General features: G+C 39.2%; 1 protein-coding gene across 3 annotated transcripts in view; it reads left to right on the top strand.

Moving 5' to 3' along the window:
- Positions 1 to 3217: 3217 nt before the first annotated feature.
- Positions 3218 to 24738, top strand: part of NECAB1 (N-terminal EF-hand calcium binding protein 1) — a 234802-nt gene continuing 213281 nt past the window's right edge. For 2 of the 3 annotated variants that reach the window (XM_032467632.1, XM_032467631.1), the window contains exons 1-2: positions 3218 to 3989; positions 15664 to 15688. In XM_032467632.1, coding sequence (XP_032323523.1) covers positions 3621 to 3989; positions 15664 to 15688 — 394 coding nt within the window. In that variant the 5' untranslated portion in view covers positions 3218 to 3620. Of the gene's footprint in view, positions 3990 to 11758; positions 11819 to 15663; positions 15689 to 24738 lie in introns of those variants that run through there. The other variant, XM_032467633.1, reaches the window with a different exon arrangement.

The following is a 24738-nucleotide window of genomic DNA, read 5'->3' as shown; positions in this document are numbered from 1 at the left end:
ATCTGTGTTTCAGAAAAATGATGTGTGAAAACACTTTTCAAAAATGCACACTGTCTACATAAAAAGAAAACCAAAAATATGGTTACCACTTTGTAGTGCCTGTTGAACTTGGCTGTGAATGGAAATCTAATTGCCATCCATTTCCACCACAGCTTTCTCAAACGTTACATTTGCATTAGAGAACTCAGCATAGCAATATGGTGTTCACGTTGAAATAGTAAAAAACATTAATGTCTAGTTGGTTGTTTAATAATTTGTATTTCCTCTTGACAGACCATTAGAGGAAATAAGCAAAGCCACAGGTACAGAAAATATCATTTGTGTCAGAGGAAGTAAAAGGAAGATATTTTCAGAAATGTTACAAATGATGACTACTGATTATTCTTCTATTCTTCATTTTTAATCACAGAAAAGTCTTCAACACCTGTTCTTATTACCATGGTGTTACTGAGTCCAAACTCATTCTGCTCACCCTACGACAGGCCAATACATCAGGAGACGAGGTGTTGGAGCAAGGAATAACAACTTTGTTTGGAAAGCCAGCAGACCAAGAGGATGGCAGACCAATGCCTTGGAGAATCATCCTCCCCAAGTCAGAATTCAGGCTCATTTTATACTAAAAAGGGGAGGGGATGTGGTTGGTTGGTGCAAACTTCTTGGTGTAGGAATTCTTTGTTTTTGCAGCTGTCCACGTGGGTCAGATCATGGTGTCCCTGTAAACCTCCAACAAAACAAACGTTACTTTCCATTCTGCAACTTGTTATCTTTATATAGTGCAAAAGTGCTAACATCCTTAAAGGTCAGAGCCCTGAGAACAGGCTCTCGTGTCTATTTCAGGCTAAAGGCAACATTGTTTTGCAAAAGGTGCAGAGCTGGCAAGACTGAGCCTAGAAAACAGGGCACAGGCTGAAAGCCAAAGAAGCAGATCTAATATGGAGTCAGATTTGTTCTTTTCTATTACAATGGCACTGGCATAAAAGTATTATCACTTACAGGGCTGAGTTTAAGGACTGAGGTGGGTTAGAGGGATCAGACTTAAACTACACCTATTGCAGAAAAATGTATACAACTCTCCATGCAATCACAGGAACAAATAATACAGTATTTTTGTGAACATGATAACTAGATGTTCATGCTCAGTTCCCCCCCTTCTCCTGGTTTTTCTTCTTCAGTGATTTGAATGAAATTTTGGTGAATTGGCCAGTCTTTTTTTTTTTTTTTTTAATGATTTTGTATTTCCTTTTGACAAATAGTTGTCAAAAGAAAGGGGCAGTTCAAATAATGAGATTTGCAGTTAATAAGAGAAAATCACACAGAGATGTCAAATTAATATTTCTACAGTTCTAATCAATATCTGCCGTGATTAAGCCTAGAGTCTCTAAATCTCTACTAATTACATCCAAAGTTCTATCCCTGGATTTCAAATGACCTCACCCTATAGCCTGTCTTCTGATTGCTTATTCTGCCATTTCCCTGTACGTACAGTACAGATGAGTTTAGTGGTTCTTAATCTTGGATGGACATCATAATCCGTTGGGAACTTTAAAAAAAAACAACACTGATGCCCAGATGCCACTGTATGTTAACTGAATATGAATCTGGAAGTGGAAAACGGGCATCAATTTGGTCTGGGTTTTTTTCAGCTCCTTATTTTTGTCATCTATTGTTACAAAACAAACCATACCAAGACTGATTGCATAAAACAGTAACCATTTTATTATGCTCTTGATTTCTGTGGGTCAAGAATTTAGACAGGCCACAGCACTGACAGTGTGTCTCTGCTCTGTGATGTTTGAGATACTGGCTGAGACAAGACAAATAGCTAGGCATCGCTCAGACAGCTATGTGCTGGAATCATCTGGAGGTTTCTTTATTCGCTTTTCTGCCACTTACACTGGCACAACTCAAAGGCTGCGTTCAGCTGGTACTGTCAGCCAGGGTGTTTATACACGCTCCTCTGTATAGCCTGGACTTCTTCAAAGCCTGGTGGCTCAAGGTAGCCACATTTCCTGTAGGAATCCCAGGGGTCCCGAAGCAAATGTTCCACTGAAGAAGGTGGAGTTGTGAGGCTTTTTATGCTGCAGCCACAATCTTTCAGATTCAAGGGGAGGGGGCTCACCTCTCTAAGAGGAGAGTGTCAATGAAATTGTGCCGGTAATTGAAGTTGCCATACACTGCTGGTAATTCCAATGTTCGGCCAGGGTTGAGAACAGCTGAATCCATTTCTTGCAAACACTGATACACAGAGCTGAATTGGGACTTGGGTTAGGTGAATGAGATACCTAGGGTGCGAAACTTAAGAAGGCAGTCACTCTCAGGATCATGCAAGTGCAGGGTAACTCCTCCTTACATTTTGTGTCCAAGGTGATTTACTGACCTCACCCCAGTCCTGCCCAATGATTCCAGTAGACTAATTACAGACTTTCATGTACTTTCCTGAGTGCCACGCCTTTACTCATGCTGTTCCCTCCACTTGGAATATCTTTTCCTTCTATTTCTATCAACTATGGAATATCTACCAGTTTTTAAGTTCCCTTTCAAATACCACCTCTTTTATTGAGACTTTCTTGGTCCCACAAGCCAGGTTATAAACTGTTCGTCCTAAGAAACCCATTGCACTTTTTATATGCCTTAAGGAACTCACATTTTTGTCCTGTATTACGGTTGTTTGTGCACCTGTCACAGAAAGAACAGGTTCTTTTTTCCTGGAGGTCACAAAACGGAGATCTGGATCCACCTCATCAGTTCTCCCAGGAAGAGTCTTGTTTGGGAAACATACTCTTCTCTTTGGCTCATCTTGCTCGAGGATCGTTCAGCTTTGTAACCCACATAGCAACTGGCATGTGCCTTGCACGTTTTAGACGTCCAACAAACATCAGTGGATGTGTCTCCTGATGAAAGGTGAGATCACCATTCTTGCAGCCCTCAAATGTTGAGCAACTGCCCTCATTTAAATTCTCACACACCCTTTATTGTGACTTGACTTTGGAAAACTTGCTTGACTATTTATTACCTGACAATCTTTTCCCCATAGAGAACTTTTTTTTTTTGATGCTCACTGTATGCAGAGTCCATACCTTTGTCCATGGCACTACCATGTTTAAGCCCCAGAACCCTTTGAGGCAAGCACCACCATTGTGACCATTTTACCAATGCGGAAAACCAAGGCTAAACGACTTAGCAACTTGCTAGATCACAAGATGACGAATTAACCAGGGCAGGTTTTGAACCCGGGTCTGTAAGATTCCAAATATGAGTGATTTAATCCCCACACTAATCCAGTCTCTCGTTGGCTGGGGTTGTCCATTTAACCCTACCGGTCCTTGGGGAGGGTGGGGAAGACAGGTGCGCTTGAACAAAAGTTGGAAAAATCTCTTGGAATCGTTCTAAGCCATATGGTTTCCACCCAGGGGTGAGCTGGGGGGCGTCCTTACTTTGTGCTCTTGTTTCTCAGCATAGACAGGCTTCCGTCCGTCCACCTCTGTCGGGGCCACCCCGTTTCCTGCGGCCTGTGGGACCGCTGTGGAGCGAGCAGAAGCCTCGGGACTGTATCCAGCGTGTGTGTGGGGGTCAGAGTGCGCTCCCTCACGAGGGGAGCGGCGCGTTGCTACGTGAGAGGGATGCGGGCACCGCCGCTCGCGGACGGGGGAGGCGCGAGTCGGAGCGCGTGCGAGCGCGGAGGGCGGGAGCGCGGAGGGCGGGGCGCAGCGCGAGCCGGGGAGAGGCGCGAGGGAGGCTCGCCGGGGAGCGAGCGCCCACTCCGCGTCCGAGCCCGGCGGCTGGCGGCGCGGGAGACGGCAGTGCGGCCGCACCCCCGCCCGCCCGCGGCAGCGAGGCAGCCGGGCGCCGCTCCCCTCCCCCCCCCCCCGCGGCCGTGCGGGCTCCTGAGGATGGAGGACTCTCGGGAGACGTCGCCGTCTTCCAACAACTCCTCGGAAGAGCTCAGCTCCGCGCTGCGGCTGTCCAAGGGCATGTCCATCTTCCTCGACGTAAGTACGGGGTGAAGGAGTTAGGTCGGTACCCCCACCCCCCGTGTCCTTACTCTTCCCCGGGATGAGGGGTGCCCGCCCGGGTGCCAGTCAGCGCGGGGTTTGCCCCCCAGAATACCGGAGAGAACTACCTTCTGCCTCGCTCTCCTCTCTCCCCGGAAAAGCACCCTGGCAAATGCCAGCGAAATGACCGCCACTTCACTTGTAAAGAGGGCTGCCCCAGACCTGCAACCTGGGGCTTAGCAACCCTTAATAAATTCCAAAAGTTCAAATTCCTAGCAGCATGGATTTCGATAGACACTAGGCTTATAAATGCAACAGTCTCCATGCAGGTGAATAGGGAGTTTTAAACGGGGCTAAGGCGCTGCGGGGGATGGGCTGGGGGGGCGACATTGTCCCAACTTATCTCTAATGTGCCCTTTTTGCAGCCCCCACCTCGTCGCTACTCTGAGGTGACCAGGGGAGTCTGCAGAGATTGTAATTCCCCGCCTTCCTTCTCCAGCTTCCTCGGGGAAAACAATCAGTTTGAAAACACATTTGTTTTTCTTTCCACCAGTGGTGGCCAAGATCTCTTTCATAATGATTTCTTTTTTCACCACCATCTCCTATTTTTCCATGTTTCTTCCCTGTTACTGCCCTTTGTACCTCTCCTCGCTGTAATTACTGTCATTATCCTCATCAGCGCTAGCGTTTAGCTGTTCTTTTGGTCCTCTTCTTGGCTTTGGTATTGATTCCCTTCGTCCATTTCTCTGATACTGATAATCATTTTGGTTCTTTCTTTTCCTTTCTCTGCTGTTTTTTCTGCTGTCACGCTGTGGTTTCTATCTCTATAGCAATCTTATTTCTTACTTGTTTTTCAGTTTTGCTTTACTGTCGCTTCCTGCTGTTCTCTGTATTTCTCACCCTTTTGCTCAGCTGTTTTCCTCTGCCTTTAGGTTTTGTGATTTTCCTATCCCTCAGTTGCCTGTGGGGCTCCCAGCTCTTCTCAGCCCCTCAGTTACAACATTCATGCTGTCCCCCGAGGTGGTTTCTGGCTCAGTGGGGACAACTCTGGCATGAGAAAAAAATGGGCAAAGGGCATTGAAGAGTGATTTGTGCTTTTGCCTCTAACCTTCTCTGAATTATTATTTTTTATTAAAATCGAGGTGCGGGGGCCAGGGGCCAAATACACTTATTTGTAGAGAGATGAAAATCTGAGGAAATCGTATTGTTAGTATGGTAATAGTGAAGCAGAGAGCGTGAATATAAGGGAGGAGGGCAAGGGGCCCTCCCAAGTTTAATTTGAATGGATCAGCTGGCATTTTTTAATTGAGAGAGAAACCCCATCAATAACTAAACCTGGTGTAAGGCAGAAGATGCAGGTAAGCCTCAACTGTGTTTCCTGGCAGTCTCCTCCCCTGATCACCATGTAGTTGCAACTGCGGATATCAGCATTCTGGGTGGACCATCTTCCCAGCAAAACCACAAATGGGATTCCCATTCCTTCCACTCAGTAGGATTGTAATACCTTATTATTCATGAGCACTCATCTCTGCTTAGTTTGGATCAATCAGATGATGTTATTGATGCTAATGGTTAAACTGGCTGGTATTATTCCTTTTAAGTCTTGCCATTCAGGGCGAAAAAGCTCCAAGGAACTGAGCTAGGAGAGGGGGGCACACAGCACACCAGAGAAGGAAATTTCTCAGAGATAGAGACTCAGGGACCCTGAAAATCATGTCAGTTTTAAGATCAGTGGCTTAAACAGCCATGAAGTTGATTCAAAGAGAGCAAGAGGAGGGATCTCCTTTCATTCTGACCTGATCTTCACTCTGTCCCCCAAGACTATCAAGTGCTTCCCTATGACTTTTTATTTTTCTGGAAAAATAAAAGTAAAATTTATTTACTTTTCTTCAAGTTTTATTGAGATATAAATGACATACAGCACTATATAAATTTAAAGTGTACAGCATGATTTCACTTACATATGTCATGAAATGATTACTGCAAAAGTTCAGTGAGCATCCATCATCTAATAAAGATGCAAAATTAAAGAAATAGAAAAATTTTTTTCACTGTGATGAAGACTCAGATTTACTCTCTTAACAGCTTTCACATATAAAATACAGTGGTGTTGATTGTATTTATCATGCTGTACATTATATCCCTGGTACTTATGTATCTTACAACTGGAAGTTTGTACCTTTCGACTGCTTCATCCAATCGCCTCTCTCCTACCCTCTGTCCCTGGTAACCACAAATCTGATCTCTTTTTCTATGAATTTGTTTGTTTTTGAAGTATAATTGACCTACAACACAGATTTCATCTAAAATGGCTGAGTGATAGTCTATCACATATATATATACATACATGTATATACACATCACTTTATCCATTCACCTATTGGTGGGCACGAGGGTGCTTCCTTATGTTGGCTGTTGTAAATGACACTGTGATGAACATAGGGGAGCATATATCTTTTCTAATTAGTGTTTTCATTTTCTTCAGATAAATACTCAGGAGTGGAATTGCTGGATCATATGATAGTTCTATTTTTATCTTTTTGAGGAATCTTTATACTGTTTTCCTTAGTGGCTGCACCAATATACGTTCCTACCAACAGTAAATGAGGGTTCCCTTTTCCCCTACATCCTCCCCAACACTTGCACTGGTGTCTCTTTTGATAATAGCCATTTTGACAGGTGTGAGGTGCTATCTCATTGTGGTTTTGATTTGGATTCTCCTTATGATTAGCGATGTGGAGTATCTTTTCATGTGCTGTTGGTCATCTGTATGTCTTTCTTGAAAAAATGTGTATTCAGATCCTCTGCCCAAGTTTTAATTGGGTCTTTGTATTTTTTGAGGTTGAGCTGTACAACTTCCTTGTATATCTTGGATATTAACCCCTTATCAGATACGTCATTTGCGAATATCTTCTCCCATTCTGTAGATCGCCTTTTCGTTTTGTTGAAACAGTGCAAAATGCTTCTAAGTTTGTAGTCCCATTTGTTTACTTTTGCTTTTGTTTCCCTTGACTGAGGGGGCATATTAAAAAAAATATTACTGAGCATGATGTCAAAGAGCATACTGTCTATGTTGTCTTCTAGAAGTTTTATAGTTTCGGGTCTTATATTTAAGCCTTTAATCCATTTTTAATTTATTTTTGTGCATCGTCTGAGAGAGTAGTCAAGTTTGATTCTTTTGCATGTAGCTGTCCAGTTTTCCCATCATCATTTATTGAGGAGACTTCCTGTTTATATATTCTTGCCTCCTTTGTCATAGATCAAGTGACCATGTGAGCGTGGGTTCATTTCTGGACTCTGTCCTGCTTTATTGGTATATATGTCTTTTTTTGTGCCAGAACCTTACTGTTGTGATTACTGTGACTTTGTAGTATAGTTTGAAATTAGGAAGCATGATACCTCCAGTTTTGTTCTTTCTCAAGATTGTTCTGGCTATTCATGGTCTTTTGTGTTGCCATACAAATTTTAGAATTATTTGTTCTAGTTCTGTGAAGAGCGCCATTGGTATTTTGATAGGGATTGCATTGAATCTGTAGATTGCCTTGGATAGTATGGTCATTTTAACATTATTCTTTCAATCCATATACATGATATATCATTCCATCTGTTTATATCATCTTTAATTTCTTTCATCAATATTTTGTAGTTTTTTGAGTACAGTTTTTTTATCTCCTTAGATTTATTCCCAGGTATTTTATTCTTTTTGATGTCACTGTAAATGGTGTTGTTTTCTTAATTTCTTTTTGATAGTTCATTGTCAGTGTATAGAAATGTAGCAGATTTCTGTATACTAATTTTGTATCCTGGAACTTTACTAAATTCACTGATGAATTTTTTGGTGGCGTATTTAGGATTTTCTATTTATAGTATCATGTCATCTGCAAACAGTGACAGTTTTACTTCTATCTTCCTCGTGTTGGCCTGCTGGCGGGCAGGGCCAAGGCCCAGGGTGTCCTGGGGCTGGTGCCCACCTTCTGGTGCATAGGATTGGTCCTGACACAGCAGCCTTTGGGCTGCAGTCGTCCTGGGGCTGGTTTCTGTGCACTGGGCGGCAGAGCTGGAGCCCAGGGGGCCCTTGGGCTGGTGCCTGTCACTAATGTGTGGGGTTGGTCTTGGAGCTTTTGCTGGCCAGCTGGTTGGTAAAGCTGGGTCCCAGAGTTGCTGGCTGCTGAGCCCTGGAGGTCCTGGGGCAAGTGCCACCATGCTGGTGCATGGGGATGGGTCCTGGGTCCTTTACTGCACAGGGCCATGTCCTGGGGCAGCTGTAGGCTCAGGGGGTCTTAAGGCAGCTGGCCTGCTGCTGGCTGGGGCTGTGTCCCCTCATGGCTAGTTGCTTTGCTTGGCCTGAGGCATCCCAGTACTGGTGCCCACAGGTTGGGGGCAGGTCTGGGTCCTGGGGCCAATAAGCTGGAGAGAGGATTCCAAAACGCCTCTTGTCAGCACTTGTATCCTTGCTGCCGCCTCCGTCTGTGTCCCCAGGGTGAGCTCCAGTTGCCTCTTGACTCTCCCAGAGGCTGTCCAAGATCAGCAGGTGAGTCTGACCCAGGCTTCTTTCAAATTACTGCTTCTCTCATGGGTCCCGGAGTGTGTGAGATTTGGCATGTGCCCTTTAAGTGTGGAGTCTGTATTTTCTCCAGTCCTCTGACTCTGCTAAAGGGACACCCCACTGGCCTTCAAAGCCAGATGTTTTGGGCACTTGCCATCCAGGTGCAGAATCCAAGGCTGTAGAGCCTGAGGTGGGGCTCAGACCCCCCACTCTTTGGGGACAACCTCTGCAGTTGTAATTGTTTTCCTATTTGTGGGTCATCCACCCTGGGGATATGAGTCTTGATTATACTGTGTCTCTGCCCCTCTTACATGTCTTGCTGTGGTTCCTTCTTTTTTAATTTTTAATATAATTTTGGAAGGTTACTTTCCATGTATAGTTATTGTAAAATATTGGCTCCATGCCCTGTGTTGTATAATAATACATCCTCGAGCCTATCTTACATCCAATGCTTTGTACCTCCCATGCCTGCATCCTAATATTGCCTTCCACTCCGCCCCCGCTGGTAACCACTAGTTTGTTCTCTGTATCTGTGAGTCTGCTTCTTTTTTTGTTATATTCACTAGTTTGTTGTATTTTTTTAGATTCCACCTGTAAGTATCATACAGTATTTGTCTTTCTCTGTCTGACTTATTTCACTTAGCACGATGCCTTCCAAGTCCATTCATATTGCTGCAAATGGCAAAATTTTATTCTTTTTAATGGCTGAGTAATATTCCATTGAATATATATGTATATGCCACATCTTTATCCATTCGTCTGCTGATGGACACTTAAGTTGCTTCCACATCTAGGCAATTGTAAATAATGCTGCCATAAATATTGGGGTACATGTATCTTTTCAAATTAGTGCTTTTGTTTTTTTCAGCTATATACAGGAGTGGAATTGCTGGGTCATATGGTAGTTCTATTTTTATTTTTTTGAGAAACCTCCATACTGTTTTCCATGGTGGCTACACCAATTTACATTTCCACCAGCAGTGTGTGAGGATTCCCTTTTCTCCACAACGTCACCAGCATTTATCTGTGTTCTTTTTGATGATAGCCATTCTAACAGGTGTGAGGTAATATCTCATTGTGGTTTTGATTTGATTTCTTTGACGATTAACAGTGCTGAGCATCGTTTCATGTATCTTTCGGCCATCTGCATTTCTTCTTTGGAAAAATGTCTGTTCAGTTCTTCTGCCCATTTTTCAGTCGGGTTGTTTGTGATATTGAGCTGTATGAGCTGTTTATGTATGTTGGCTATTGATCCCTTATTGGTCATATCATTTGCAGATTTTATTTTCTCTTTAAGTAGGTTGTCTTTTTGTTTTCTTGATGTATAGTTCCTTCTTTTTATCTTCACTGCATAAAATATTTTCTGTTAGATTCCAGTCTCTCATCAATAGTTGCTCTGCAAATGGTTGTTAGCTTTGGTGTCTGTGGATAGAGGTGAGTGTAGGGTCTTCCTGCTCTACTTCCTGCTCATCTTGGCCACGTACCTTCTCTATGACTGTTTAAAAGCGGTGTATAAATCCTGGTGATACTGTGGAGATGAACTGATTGAGCTATGTGAATGGAAAGTCATCCTCCCTGACACAAACACCTAAGTGCTCAAAATGTTTTTCAAAAAGAAGAAAAAAGAGGAAATTAAAATCTCATTTATCATTATACATACATGAATGATTGTTCCCAAGTTCAATAAATAAATAAAACCAGGCCCCTGTTCTGAAGGAATGTGTACCTGATGACTAGGGCAGCCTTGTCCTCTTATAGTTTTTTCTAGAATTTAAAAATAAAAATATAAATTTAACATGAGAGGTGTTGACATGCTTGGCTGCCAGGAAAATGGTAAGAGTCCACAAAAACTGCGCCTGGATTTTATCTTGACTAGATAAGATTTTGTTTACACTTCTCTTTGATATATTTTGTGAAAAATCTAGCACTCTGGTGAAATATATGATATGAAAAAAGGATTTGTTACTTACAGGTTTTTGAATTACTTACATCTGGATCGTACTGCTTTTAGCAAAAATAAAATGAAATATACATAATTTTATTTGATTAGTTTTAACATATTCTAGTAGCACGGCTAAGAGATTGCTTTTTGAATCTTATTCAGGATATAATAAGTAGGTTCCCTTTTCCAAAGAGGAACAGAAATGAAATTGATCAGAGGCTTCTGCATCACAGAAACGAATTTCCAAGTCTGAGGAAAACTTTGATTTTCAGTCTTTATATACCAGTGCCCTTGGAATAATCACTCCTCTAAGAAATGATTTAAACTGCTTCTGAGAATACTGTTAATGACATGAGTGGATGTGTCCAGCTAGTTAGAAACTAGCCATAGGTCAGAAGATCAGAGATTTACGCCAATTGCTGGCTTTTGCTTCATTTTCCTTATCTCCCAATTCAGTGATAATGACATGACAGAAAACTGAGGGGAAAAAAAGGGTATGTGGTATGTAAATCTGAACTGTGATTGTTACATCAGTGTTCCTTGTTGAATGCATAAATAGCGGTAGCCAAACTCACAAACTAATTACAGGGTCTATTTCTTTATAAATCTAATATGTATGATTTTCTTCCTAAAAAATGTCAGAATTAAGTATCAGTTCATCATAAATACTCCTGAGTATCTACTGAGGAGCTTAGAAAACCTAGTACTGATGTTGCCAAGTCCAGACTCGTTTTTCTCACTGGACAACAGGCCAGTAAATCGGGAGACAAGGTGTTGGGGCAAGGAATAGTGACTTTATTTGGAAAGCCGGCAGACCGAGGATGGCAGACTAATGTCTTGGAGAACCACCTTCCCTCAGTCAGAATTCAGGCTCCTTTTATACAAAAAAAACACGGGAGGGGGTGTGGTTGGTTGGTGCAAACTTCTTGCTGCAGGAATTCTTTGTTCTTGCAGCCATCCAAGTGGGTCAGGCCATGGTGTTGCTGTAAACCTCCAACAAAACAATGGTTATTCTCTATTTCGCAACTTGCCATCTCTGTGCACAAGTGTGAACATCCTTAAAGGTCAGAGCCCTGAGAATAGGCTCTCCTGTCTATTTCAGGCCAAAGGCAACATTGTTTTACAAAAGGTGCAGAGCTGGCAAGTCTAAGCCTAGAAAACAGGGCGCAGTGGTTAAAACTAAAGGATCTAATATAGAGTCAGGTTTGTTCTCCTCTGTTGCACTGTTACCAGGCGTGCCTGTGTAGAGGTCAGTGCAGTGCATTTGCACAGAACACAACCGCCAGCCACTGGATGAGGCTGAACTGGTTCCAGTGTGCAGCAGCACGGAAGGACCTGGTGGGTGACAGTTATTTCCCTTTTTACATCCATATGCTGTCTTTTCTAAGGCTGCCGCATGCCAGATAACAGAGAATAAACTCTCATTTAGAATACCAGTTCATATAGCACGTGCGCCCTCTTTTTGAGTCATTATATTAATCAACTCTACTACTGTGCCAAGGAAGAAAGACAAACCTTTGGCTCCTTCCCGAAAGCAAGATGATTCCCAGATGAAGTGAGTTGCCATTTCACCTATTTGATGCCCCTGTCTTCTCCCAAAAAGTTCTCCGCTGATTTTTAACTGGAAGGAAAGTGGTGAGGTGGAATGGGGGGCCTTGAAGGCTGTGAAGGAGCAAGATGACTTTTCTGTCTGCCTTCCCTCCCTTCTTCCAAGCAGCATTCACATCCATGAACACCCAGAACAAAAGGCACAGTGCCGGGATGGTCAGACTTGGTGAAAACAAGTCGTTTTTCCTTGCAAAGATGCTTAATTCTGATGCCTTGTATAAACTCATCTATGTGAAAGGTGCGATCAGAAGAGGGCTGTCAGGGCAGAAACAGTTTTTCCAGGTGCAGTGGTTCTGTGTCTGAATTCTGTTACAGTTACATCTCGCATCTTGCCTAGTGCACAGTTGTTGATTTGAATGAGATTAATGAACACACATAATTGACTATTTGAGATTGTCCAGCTGGAAGACTGGAAATTAACCCATCGTCTACTTTAATAGGCAAGACAAATGTCACTCTACTAGTTTCAGGAACCAGCAGAAATAAAGAAAACTTAGTTTTACTGTGACATGATAAATGTATTTTCCTGCACAGCCTGCACTAGGCAAAACTGAGAAGAGAAAAATGTATGTACTGATTACTTTTTCTTCATGCATCTCAGTGCCCACTTACCTGCATCCTTCCTCGTGGTGACTAATCTTCTTGTAGCAAAACCGCCTGCTAGATGCCCAGGCCCGCACACGATGACTCACCTTCTAGGTCTCCCCTTCTGGGTGGTACTGCATGTTCTGAATGAGTCCCTACTCCCTGCCCTGTTTCCCAGGGTCTCAGGAGTCCACTAAAGTGACTGATAGCTCATCTCATTATCTAATTTTAACCTGGATCATGAGAGGAGGCACCAAGCAAATATTAAATATTAGTTTAGTGAATGGTGATTGTATTTTATGCCTCCAAGATAACGTTTGCATTTTAACGCCTGCCTTTAATAACATATAGTGAAAAGTGAAGAATTTCAGTCAAGTCATTAAAGAATACCTTTCAGGGTAAAGGAGGCTATTTGATGATCCTTAAATTGTTGCAAAAACACAGCATCACCTGCATTTAAGCTTTAAGTCTGACTGTGATACGTAAATCTATTTACTATCTTGTGATGGCAGCCAGTAAGATTAGCTGGCTCAGATTACTATGTTAGCATGACATAATGAACTCATTTCTCATAGGGAGTACATTTTTTATTAGTCTGAGGGCTCAGAGGCAAAATTCGCAGCAGGGACACTTCTGCTCATATTCAATTACAAAGAACTGTCTTAATGATAGGAGCGACTATCTTAATTTTTCCTATACGAGGCTGAATGCTGTTTAAGATTGTTCTTTATGAAATGAAATTATAGAAGTCCTAGGTCAAAGTATCTGGTGTCTGGTTATTCCTATTCTAATCACTTCAAACTCATAAGGCCACAATAGAGCTCGAAACAGAATCTTGGAGTATATCAAAGGTAAGGAATAATCTGTTTTGTGTCTCCCTGACTCTGTGGCTTCAAGTTTCAGAGGAGGACAGGAAGAAGCTGGTTATGATGGAGAGGTGGAGTCCCAAAATTCCGACTAGAAATTCCTTTTGTACTATGAAAAAGAATCTTGGTCTCATTTAGTTCTAAACATAGAAGCTCTGACTATTGAAAGCAGTCTTCCTGCAATATTAAATAAATTTGGTTCAAAAAAAGGGCACCAACTTCTATGCACTCAAGTCAGGGAGATACATACCTATCTGCTGCTGGAAATTTTTCAGGGGAGAGATGATTTTTAGTAATAAAATTAGTATTTTATGATAGAAACATTGTAATAATGATTAGATTTATCCATACTTCATCTCCATGAAATCAGCAGAAGGAAAGGAGGGTCATGTTTCTCTAGCGGAAGGCAGTAAAACGGAAACCTTTGGTGATAAGAAGTATTGCTCGTATTTCAAGCTGGCCGCTAAGAAGTGGTAATCTAAATAGGAGAGTAGCTCTTGTTACTTAACCATAACTGTCAACTACTCGGGAAAAACGATCCTTAAGTGCCCTTTTCACTTGATGAAAGCTTGTCTTTGCAATATGATAAAGGGACATTTTCTTGGGTAGTGTGTATAACATAGCTGTGTATTATATTGTCCAGATTTTTTCTCTCAGTCTCTGGACACTCCTTTCTTGAGTGTTGGTTATTTCCAGGTTGTGTATTATATTAACTTCCTAGGGCTTCCATAATAGAGCGCTAGGCAAAGGGTGTGGTTTAAACAACAAAATTTATTTTCTCTGTTTCTCACCCCTAGAGGGGTGAAATCAAGGCATGGATTGGAGCATACTCCCTTTGAAGGTTCTGGGGGCGATCTGTCCCACGCCTGTCTCCTAACTTCTAGTGGTGGCCACCCGCCTTTGACATTCTTCGGTTTGCAGCTGTATTAGTTCAATATCTGCCTGTCTCATCACATAGCTTTCTTCTCTGTGTCTCTGCATCTCTGAATTGCTCTTCTTATAAAGTCACCCAGTCATTGGATTTAGGGCCAGTCCAGTAAGATCTCATCTTAGTTTCATTACAACGAAGATCTTATTTCCAAACAAGATCACATTCACAGTTACTAAGGATTAGGACTTCAGCATTTGTTTTGTGGCAACACAGTTCAGCCCATGACACAAACAATTACATAAAGGCTCCTTGCCTGTATCTTCCTAGATTCAAAGTCAACAGAAAAGAAAGCGTGCCTCTCCACAACTGAAGCAAAACCATGGCTTCATTGGCCTTGTTGTGCTGAAGCCTGAGTAGTCACTGTGGCCAGAGGGGTGCAACCCTGTTTACTAGGCTTGAGTGCTCTGCCTGACCCTGGAGCATGTTGGCCAAGAGTGGAGGAAAGATTGGTTTTTCAAAAGAAAATTGGAAGTCTTTCCAATACTGGATACTGGATGGTCAGGTGGTTGACATCCATCAAAGACAAGTTACAATAGTCCCAGATAATATAATTAACTCATAGAAGTAAAGTAACATACAATATAGCTACATGAGCTCCTATTTATCCGCAATTTAGTGTTTTTGTTTCTGTTTATTCTGTTTTATTACATAATTGACTTAACCTAAATAGCACATATTTAAAGTGAAACGTTAATGAGTTTTTGCATATTTAGACATCTATGAATCTTTTATCATAATCAAGAAAATAAATGTCTATCCCCCTGAACAGATTCCTCACGCCCTCCAGCCCACCTTGCCCGGCTTATTACACAACCTTAACCTGCTTTCAGTTTCTATTTGCATTTTCTAGAATTTTACATAAATGGAATGATACATCTTCATTTGTATCTAGATTTTTTACTCAGCATAATTACTTGGAGATCCATCCAAGTTACTGCATGCATCAAGAACTCATTCCTTTTTAATGCTTGTAGTAATTCACTATGTAGATAAACCATGGTTTTTTTGTTCATTTGCTTGTTTATGGACATTTGAGTTTTTAATTTTTGACTATTACAAGGAAGGATTTCAATTGAGAAGTATTTGTTTTAAATTGGGATTTTTTAATTTAGTAATGGATGAATTATGTGTGAGTAATGTTCACTGCAGTACTTACAAAAGTGGTGATAAAATACTTCCTTTTTCTTTTCCAGATACTGAGGAGAGCAGACAAAAATGGTAAGACCAGAAATCTATAGTTTCTATTTATTAATGTTACCTTTAGATCACTTCGTGAAGAATAATAATGAAAGAGAGAGTTGAAACCCAAGACAATGACTTGTAAAATGTCAGTTTCTTTTACTAATAAGAGTTTTAGGCAAGTTCATGGCTCCAGATACTCATTAGAAATGACAGAGATATTTGCATTTGACAGGAAGATGGAATTCATGCCTTTGAAGTGAGGAGCTGTTTGAGATCTGGCTTTCCCTTTTGTGCTTTAAGTTAATTTTAATGTAATAACAGCTTCTATTTATTGAGTATCTACTATGTACTAGGCATTGAGGCAAGTGCTTTGCATTCATTATGTCTTAGAGTTAATAAGATAATAGATCTGAGACTTGAACCTGAGTCTGTGTGGCAACAAAGTCTAGGCTTTCCATGTTGAATTTCGTAGTAGCTGTGGCATTAGCTGCTACTAAGATGGTTATCTGGAAGCATACATTGACAGACTTATTTCTACTCTGGGGCTCTTGGTGGATGGCTCTGCCATTTGAAATATGTGCACTGAGAATGATAATCTGTAGAGGCAGAGAACTAGGAGAAACCAGAAGGAAAAATCATTTTGTCAAAGGAACTACAGTTTAAATGACGCCTGCACAAAGTCCAATTAAAAGCCATCAAAAGCAGTATCTTTTCATTCCTTTATTCTGCTCCAAATTTTGTTCCACAGAATACCAAATCAGAGTGCATTGAATTTATTCTGCTGCTGTGGTATAAGTACATAATGGAACTATATTCTTGACAAAAGTTTCTTGACAAATTTAGGGTACAAAGAGTCTTTTTCTTGAAATCTGATTTCTTTTACACAGGGAGGGATTACAGGCAGAATCTAGATCTGACAGACGCGTGTTGTAGTCTAGTTAGCCATTAAGCAACCCAACGAAGGAAAGCTTGGCTGGCACTCTACACCTTTTTTAAAAATTGAAGTTTAGTTAATTGACAATATTGTGTTAATTTCTGGTATACGGCATAGTGATTCAGTATTTTTTATATATATATATTCTTTTTCATATTCTTTTTCATTGTAAGTTATTAGAAGATGTTAAATGTAGTTCTTTTGCTATACATTAGGGCCTTGTTATTATCTGTTTTATATTATATTAGCTTATATCATTAATCCCTAACTCCTAATTTATCCCTCCCCACCCCCTTTCCCCTTTGGTAACCGCAAATTTGTTTTCTATGTCTGTGAGTCTGTTTCTGTTTTGTAAATAATCACATTTGTGTCATTTTTTAGATTCCACATATAAGTGATATCATACAATATTTGTCTTTCTGTGTGACTTACTTCACTGAGGATGATCATCTGTAGGTCCATCTGTGTTGTTGCAAATGGCAGTATTTCATTATTTTTTATGGCTGAGTAGTAGTCCATTATATATATGTCTTTTTTATACTGTTATCTGTTGAGGGACACTTAGGTTGCTTCCATGTCTTGGCTATTGTAAATAGTGCTGTTATGAACATTGGGGTGCATGTTACCTTTTTAAAGTAGAGTTTTCTTCAGATATATGCCCAGGAGTGGGATTGCTGGATCATGTAGTAAGTCTATTTTCAGTTCTTTTAGTAATCTCCATACTTATTTCCATAGTGTCTGCACCAAATTACACTCCCACCAACAGTGTAGGGGGGTTCCTTTTTCTCCACATCCTCTGCAGCATTTATTGTTTGGAGACATTTTAGTGATGGCCATTCTGACTGGTGTGAGGTGAGATATCTCATTGTAGTTTTGATTTGCATTTCTCTGATAATTAGCAATATTGAGCATTTTTTCATGGCCATCTGTATGTCTTCTTTGCAGAAATGTCTGTTTATGTCTCCTGCTCATCTTTTGGACTGAGTTGTTTGCTTTTTTTGTTATTGAGTTGATGAGCTGTTTGTATATTATGGAAATAAGCCCTTGTCAGTTGCATCATTTCCAAATATTTACTGTCATTCTTAGGTTGTCTTTTCATTTTGTTTATGGTTTCCTTTGCTGTGCAGAAGCTTATAAGTTTGATTAGGTCTCATTGGTTTATTTTTGCTTTTATTTCTATTGCCTAGGGAGACTGCCCTAGAGAACATTGCTATGATTTTTGTCAGAAAATGTTTTCCCTGTGTTTTCTTCTAGGAGTTTTATGGTGTCATGTCCTAAAGTCCTTAAGCCATGAGTTTATTTTGTATATGGTATGAAGATGTGTTCTAACTTCATTGATTTACATGAGGTTGTCCAGGTTTCCCATCACCACTTGTTGAAGAGACTTGTTTTTTCTCCATTGTATATTCTTGCCTCCTTTGTCAAAGATTAATTGACCATAGGCCTGTGGGTTTATTTCTGGGCTCTCTATTCTGTACCATTGAGCCATATGTCAGTTTTTGTGCCAATACCACATTGTTTTGATTATTGTAGCTTTGTAGTATTGCTTGAAGTCTGGACGGGTTATGCCTCCAGCTTTGTTCATTTTCTTCAGAATTGCTTTAGAAATTCTGGGTCTTTTGTGGTTCCTTATAAATTTTAGGATTATTTGTTGTAGTTCTGTGAAAAATGTCATGAGTAATTTGATAGGGATCGCATTACATCTGTAGATTGGCTATTAAGAAAATGTTAGTTCTTCCAATCCGAGAGCATGGGATACCTTTGTATTTATTTAAATCATGTTTAATTTCCTTATGAATGTTTTATAGTTCTCAGAATATAAGTCTTTTGCCCCTTGGTCAGGTTTGTTCCTAAGTATTTTTTGATGTAATTTTAAAAGGGATTTTTTTTTTTACTTTCCTTTTTCTGTTATTTCTGATATTCTGATATTTTCTGATATTTTGTTGTTATTGTAAAGAAATGTAACAGGTTTCTGTGAGTTAATCTTGTATCCTGCTACCTTGCTAGATTTGTTTATCAGTTCTAATAGGTTTTGTGTAGAGTCTTTAGGGTTCTCTCTATATAGTATAATGTCATCTGCATATAGTGATACTTTTACCACTTCCCTTCCAGTTTGAATCTCTTCTCTTTCTTTATCTTGCCTGATTGCTGTGGCTGGGACTTCCAATACTATGCTGAATAGAAGTGGTGAGAGTGAGCATCCTTGTCTTGTTATAGTTTTTAGCAGGAAGGCTTTCAGTTTCTTAGTGTTGAGTATTGTGTTAACTCTGGGTTTGTCGTAAATAGCTTTTATTATGTTGAGAGATGTTTTCTCTATACCCAGTTTGGTATAAGAGTTTTTTATCATGGATGGCTGTTGAACTTTATCAAATGCTTTTTCTGCATCTATTGAGATGACTATGTGGTTTTTGCCCTTTCTTTTGTATATGTGGTATATCACACTGATTGATTTGCATTTGTTGAACCATTCTTGTGATCCTGGGATGAATCTAACTTGATCATGGTGTATGATCTTTTGTATGTGTTGTTGGATTTATTTGCTAATATTTTGTTGAAAATTTGTGTATCTGTATTCTTCGAAGATATGAGCCTGTAATTTTCTTTTTTGATAATGTCTTTGGTTTTGGTGTCAGGGTGATGGTGGCTTCATAGAATGAGTTTGGGAGTGTTTCCTCCTCTTCAGTCTCCTGATTGGTCTGTTCAAATTGTCTATTTCTTCTTGATTCAGTTTTGGTGGCCTGTATGTTTCTGGAAACTTGTACATTTCTTTTACATTGTCCAATTTATTGACACGTAATTGGTCATAGTATTCTCTTCCATTTTTTGTGTATCTGTGATATCAGTTGTTAATTCTCCTCTTTCATTTATTATTTGGTTTATTTGTTTCCTCTCTCTTTTCTTCTTGGTGACCCCAGAGGTTTGTCAATTTTGTTTACTGTTTCAAAAAACCAGCTCTTGATTTGATTGATTTTTTTCTATTATTTTTCAAATCTTTGTTTCATTTATTTCCTCTCTGATCTTTATGATCTCTTTCCTTCTGCTGACTTTAGGTTTTGTTTGTTCTTTTTCTAATTCTTTTAGGTGGCAGATTAGGTTGTTTAGTTGAGATTTTTCTTATTTTTTGAGGAAGGCCTGTATTGCTATGAACTTCCCTCTAAGACTGCTTTTGCTGCATCCTGTATATTTTGTGTGATTGTGTTTTCATTATCATTTGTCTCTAGGTATTTTAAAATGTCTTCTTTGATTTCATTATTGACCTGTTGGTTTCTTAGTAGCATGCAGTCTTTATTTAGTCTCTATGAAGTCTTCATTTTTTCTCATTTCTCTTTCAGTGGTTGATTTCTAGTTTCATACCATTTTGGTTAGAATACATGCTTGAAATAATTTCTGTCCTCTTAAATTTCTTGAGGCTTGTTTTGTGTGTTAGTTTGTGGTCTGTCCTAGAGAATGTTTCACGTGCACTTGAAAAGAATTTTTTTTTGGATGTAATGACCTGAAAATAACAATTAAGTCTAACTGTTCTATTGCATCATTTAGGATCTCTTTTGCCTTGCTGATTTTCTGTCTGGAAGATCTTTCCATTGATGTTAGTGGGGCATTAAAGTCTCCTACTATTAGTGTATTCCCATCAATTTCTCCTTTTATGTCTGTATTTGTTTTCTGTACTTAGGTGCTCCTATAGTGGATGCATATGTGTTAATGAGTGTAATATCCTCTACTTGTATTGATTCTTTTATCATTATGTAGTGTCCTTTTTTATCTTTCTTTATGGCCTTTGTTTTAAGGTCTGTTTTGTCTGATACGAGTATTGTTATCCCTGATCTCTTGTCATTTCCATTTGAATAAAATATCTTTTTTCATCGCCTCACTTTCAGTGGGTCTTGAGGCAGCATATTGTAGGCTCTTGTTCTGTTATCCAGTCTGCCACGCTGTCTTTTGATTGTCCATTGATATTTAAGGTAATTATTGATACATATGTATTTATTGCCATTTTAAACTTTTTTTTTTCCAGTTGATTTTGTATTTCTTCTTTGTTCCTTTCTTTTTCTTATTGTTTTACCTTTTAGAGTTTGATGATTTTTTTTTTTTGCATTATGCTTATTTTCTTTTTGGTTTTTGTGACTCAATTTTATGTGTTTGATTTGTGTTTACCCTGTTTTTGAAGTATGTTGACCCATTACTATGTTTATTTGCTTAGGACTGGTCATCAAGCAGGCTCAAATACATTCTAAAAAAAAAAAAGTTATGTTTTCTTACTCAACTCCCCCACATTTTATGATTTTGATGTCCTTTTTTACATCTCTGTATTTACTCTCTTCCTGTTCATTGCTGTTATCACATTTCCAGTTGTGATTTCCTCTTTTCTGTAGATTCTTGCTTCTTTTCTATTTAGAAAAGACCTTTTAATGTTTCTTATAGGATAGGTTTAGTATTTCTGTATTCTTTTACTTTTTGTTTGTCTGAGGAATTCTTTCTCTCTCCTTCTATTCTAAATGATAATCTTGCTTGGTAGAGTATCCAGATTGCAGGTTTTTCTTTTTCAGGACTTTGAATTCTTCTTGCCACCCCCTTGTGGCCTGCAATATTTCTGTAGTGAAACCAGCTGATGATCTTATTGGAGTTTCCTTATAAATAACTCTTTATTTTTATTCTTGCTGACTTTAAAATCTTCTATTTACCTTTATCTTTTGCCGTCTTAATTATAACATGTCTTGGTGTGGGTCTGTTTAGGGTCATCTTGTTTGGGTCCCTCTGTGCTTCTTATACCTGATATCTTTTTCTTTGGGTTTGGGAAGTTTTCAGCCATAATTTCTTCATATACATTTTGAATATCCTTTTCTCTTTCTTCTCCTCCTGGGATCCCTATTATGTGTAGCTTGGCATGCTTTGTATTATCCTGTAGGTCTCATATATTGCTTTCATTTTATTTCATATGTTTATATCTGCTGTTCTGATTGGGTGATTTCAAATATTATATCTTTCAGATTACTTATTCATTATTATACATTATTTAGTCTGCTATTAATGCCTTCAGCTTGGTTTTCATCTTAGAAAATAAATTTTTGTTATTTTAATTGGCTCCTCTTTCTAGGTTCTAGTTCCTTTTTGCAGTCATTTGCATTTATATCAATAGCCTTTCTTTTGAAAATTATTTTTATTGAGTTATAGTCAGTTTATAATGTGTCAATTTGTGGTGTACAGCACAATTTTTCAGTCATGCATGAATATACATATATTCATCTTCATACTCTTTCTCACCATGAGCTACTATAAGATCTTAAGTATATTTCCCTGTGCTATACAGTATAATCTTTTTTAATGTATTTTATACATACCTGTCAGTATCTGCAAATCTTGAACCCCACTTTATCCCTTCCCACCTCCCTACCCCCTGGCAACCACAAGTCTATATTCTATGTGAGTATGTTTCTCTTTTATATGTAAGTTCATTTGGCTTTTTTTTAGATTCCATGTATGAGTGATATCATACGGTATTTTTCTTTCTCTTTCTGGCTTACTTCACTTAGAATGACATTCTCCAGGGACATCCATGTTGCTGCAAATGGCATTATGTTATCATTTTTATGGCCGAGTAGTATTCCATTTTATAAATATACCACTTCTTCTTTATACAGTCATCTTTCAATGGACATTTAGGTTGTTCCCATGTCTTGACTATTGTAAACAGTGCTGCTGTGAACACTGGAGTGCAGATGTCTTTTTGAATTAGGGTTCCTTCTGGATATATGCCCAGGAGCGGGATTCCTGGGTCATATGGTAAATCTCTTTTTAGTGTTTTGAGGAATCTCCATAGTGTCTTCCAAAATGGCTGCACCAAACTGCATTCCCACCAACAGTGTACAGGGGTTCCCTTTTCTCCACACCCTCTCCAGCATTTATCATGTGTGGACTTTTGAATGATGGCCATTCGGACTGGTGTGATTTGATACCTCATTGTAGTTTTGATTTGCCTTTCTCTGATAATTAGTGATACTGAGCGTTTTTTCATGTGCCTATTGGTCATTTCTATGTCTTCATTAGAGGATTGTTTGTTTTAGGTCTTCTGCCCATTTTTGGATTGGGATGTTTGTATTTTCTTATTAAGTTATATGAGCTATTTATATATTCTGGAAATCAAGCCATTGTCAGTTTCATCTTTTGTAAATATTTTCTCCCATTGCATAGGTTGTCCTTTTGTTTTGCTTATGGTTTCCTTTGTTGTGCAAAAGCTTACAAGTTTAATTAGGTCCCATTTTTTTTTCTTTTATTTCTATTGCTTGGGGTAGACTGCCCTAGAAGAACATTTTTGAGATTTATGTTGGATAATGTTTTGCCTATGTTTTCTTCTAAGAGGTTTATAGTGTCTTGCCTTATGTTTAAGTCTTTAAGCCATTTGAGTTTATTTTTGTGTATGGTGTAAGGGAGTGTTCTAGCTTCACTAATTTACATGCTGTTGTCCAGTTTTCCCAACACCATTTGCTGAAGAGACTGTCTTTATTTTATTGTATGTTTTTGCCTCCTTTGTTGAAGATTAATTGACCAAAAGTTTGTGGGTTTATTTCTGGGCTCTCTGTTCTGTTCCATTGGTCCATATGTCTGTTTTTCTACCAACACCATGCTGTTTTGATTATTGTAGCTCTATAGTATATAGTTTGAAGTCTGAGAGAGTTATTCCTCCAGCCTCTTTCTTTTTCTTCAGTAATGCTTTGGCAATCCTGAGTCTTTTGTGATTCCATATACATTTTATTTTAATTTGTTCTACTTCTGTGAAATATGTCCTGGGTAATTTGATAAGGATTGCCTTAAATCTGTAGATTGCCTTGGGCAGTATGACCATCTTCACAATATTGATTCTTCCAATCCAGGAGCATGGGATATCTTTCCATTTTTTAAAGTCGTCTTTAATTTCCTTCACCAGTGTTTTGTAGTGCTCCATGTGTAAGTCTTTTACCTCCTTGGTTAGATTTATTCCTAGGTATTGTATTACTTTGGGTGCTATTTTAAAAGGGATTGTTTCTGCACTTTTTTTTCCTGTTGATTCATCATTAATGTAAAGAAATACAACTGGTTTTTGTACATTAATCTTGTATCCTGCTGCCTTGCTGAATTCTTTGATCAGTTCTAGTAGTTTTTGTGTGAAGCTTTTAGGGTTCTGTGTAAATACTATCATGTTGTCTGCATATAGTGATGCTTTTACCTCTTCTTTTCCAATTTGGATCCCTTTTATTTCTCTCTCTTGCCTGATTGCTGTGGCTAGGACTTCCAAGACTATGCTGAATAGAAGTGGTGAGAGTGGACAGCCTTGTCTTGTCTTAGAATTTAGTGGGGAGGCTTTCAGTTTTTCACCATTGAGTACTATGCTGGCTGTGGGTTTGTCACAACTAGCTTTTATTATATTGAGATATGTTCCCTCTATACCCACTTTGGTGAGGGTTTTTATCATAAATGGATGTTGAATTTCATCAAATGCTTTTTCTGAATCTATTGAGATGATCACGTGTCTTTTTGTCCTTTGTCTTGTTGATGTAGTGTATTACATTGATTTGGGTATGTGGAACCATTCTTGTGTTGCTGGGATGAACCCTACTTGATCATGGTGTATGGTCTTTTTTTATGTGCTGTTGGATTCTGTTTGCTAATATTTTGTTGAGGATTTTTGCATCTATGTTCATCAGTGGTATTGGTTTGTAGTTTTCTTTTTTGGTAGTGTCTTTGTCCGGTTTTGATATCAGGGCGATGGTGGCTTCATACAGTGAGTTTGGGAGTATTCCCTCCTTTCCAGTCTTTTGAGAGTCTGAGAAAGGCAGGTAAGAGTTCTTTGTACATTTGGCAGAATTCCCCAGTGAAGCCATCCGGTCCTGGACTTTTGTTTGTAGGGAGGTTTTTTATTGCTATTTCGATTCCAAGTGATTAGTTTGTTCAAGTGGTCAGTTTCTTCTTGATTCAGTCTTGGTGGACAGTATGTTTCCAGAAACTTGTTCATTTCTTCTAGGTTATCCATTTTGTTTCCATATAGTTGTTCATAGTAGTCTCATATCATATTTTGTATTTCTGTGATATTGGTTGTAATTTCTCCATTTTCCTTTCTTATTTTGTTTGTGCTCTCTCTTTTCTCTTTCTCATGAGATTGGCCACAGGTTTGTCAATTTGG

Source organism: Camelus ferus, chromosome 25 (genome assembly GCF_009834535.1).
Source record: "Camelus ferus isolate YT-003-E chromosome 25, BCGSAC_Cfer_1.0, whole genome shotgun sequence".
Taxonomy (NCBI): domain Eukaryota; kingdom Metazoa; phylum Chordata; class Mammalia; order Artiodactyla; family Camelidae; genus Camelus; species Camelus ferus.
This window is presented reverse-complemented; position numbering and strand designations above follow the sequence as displayed.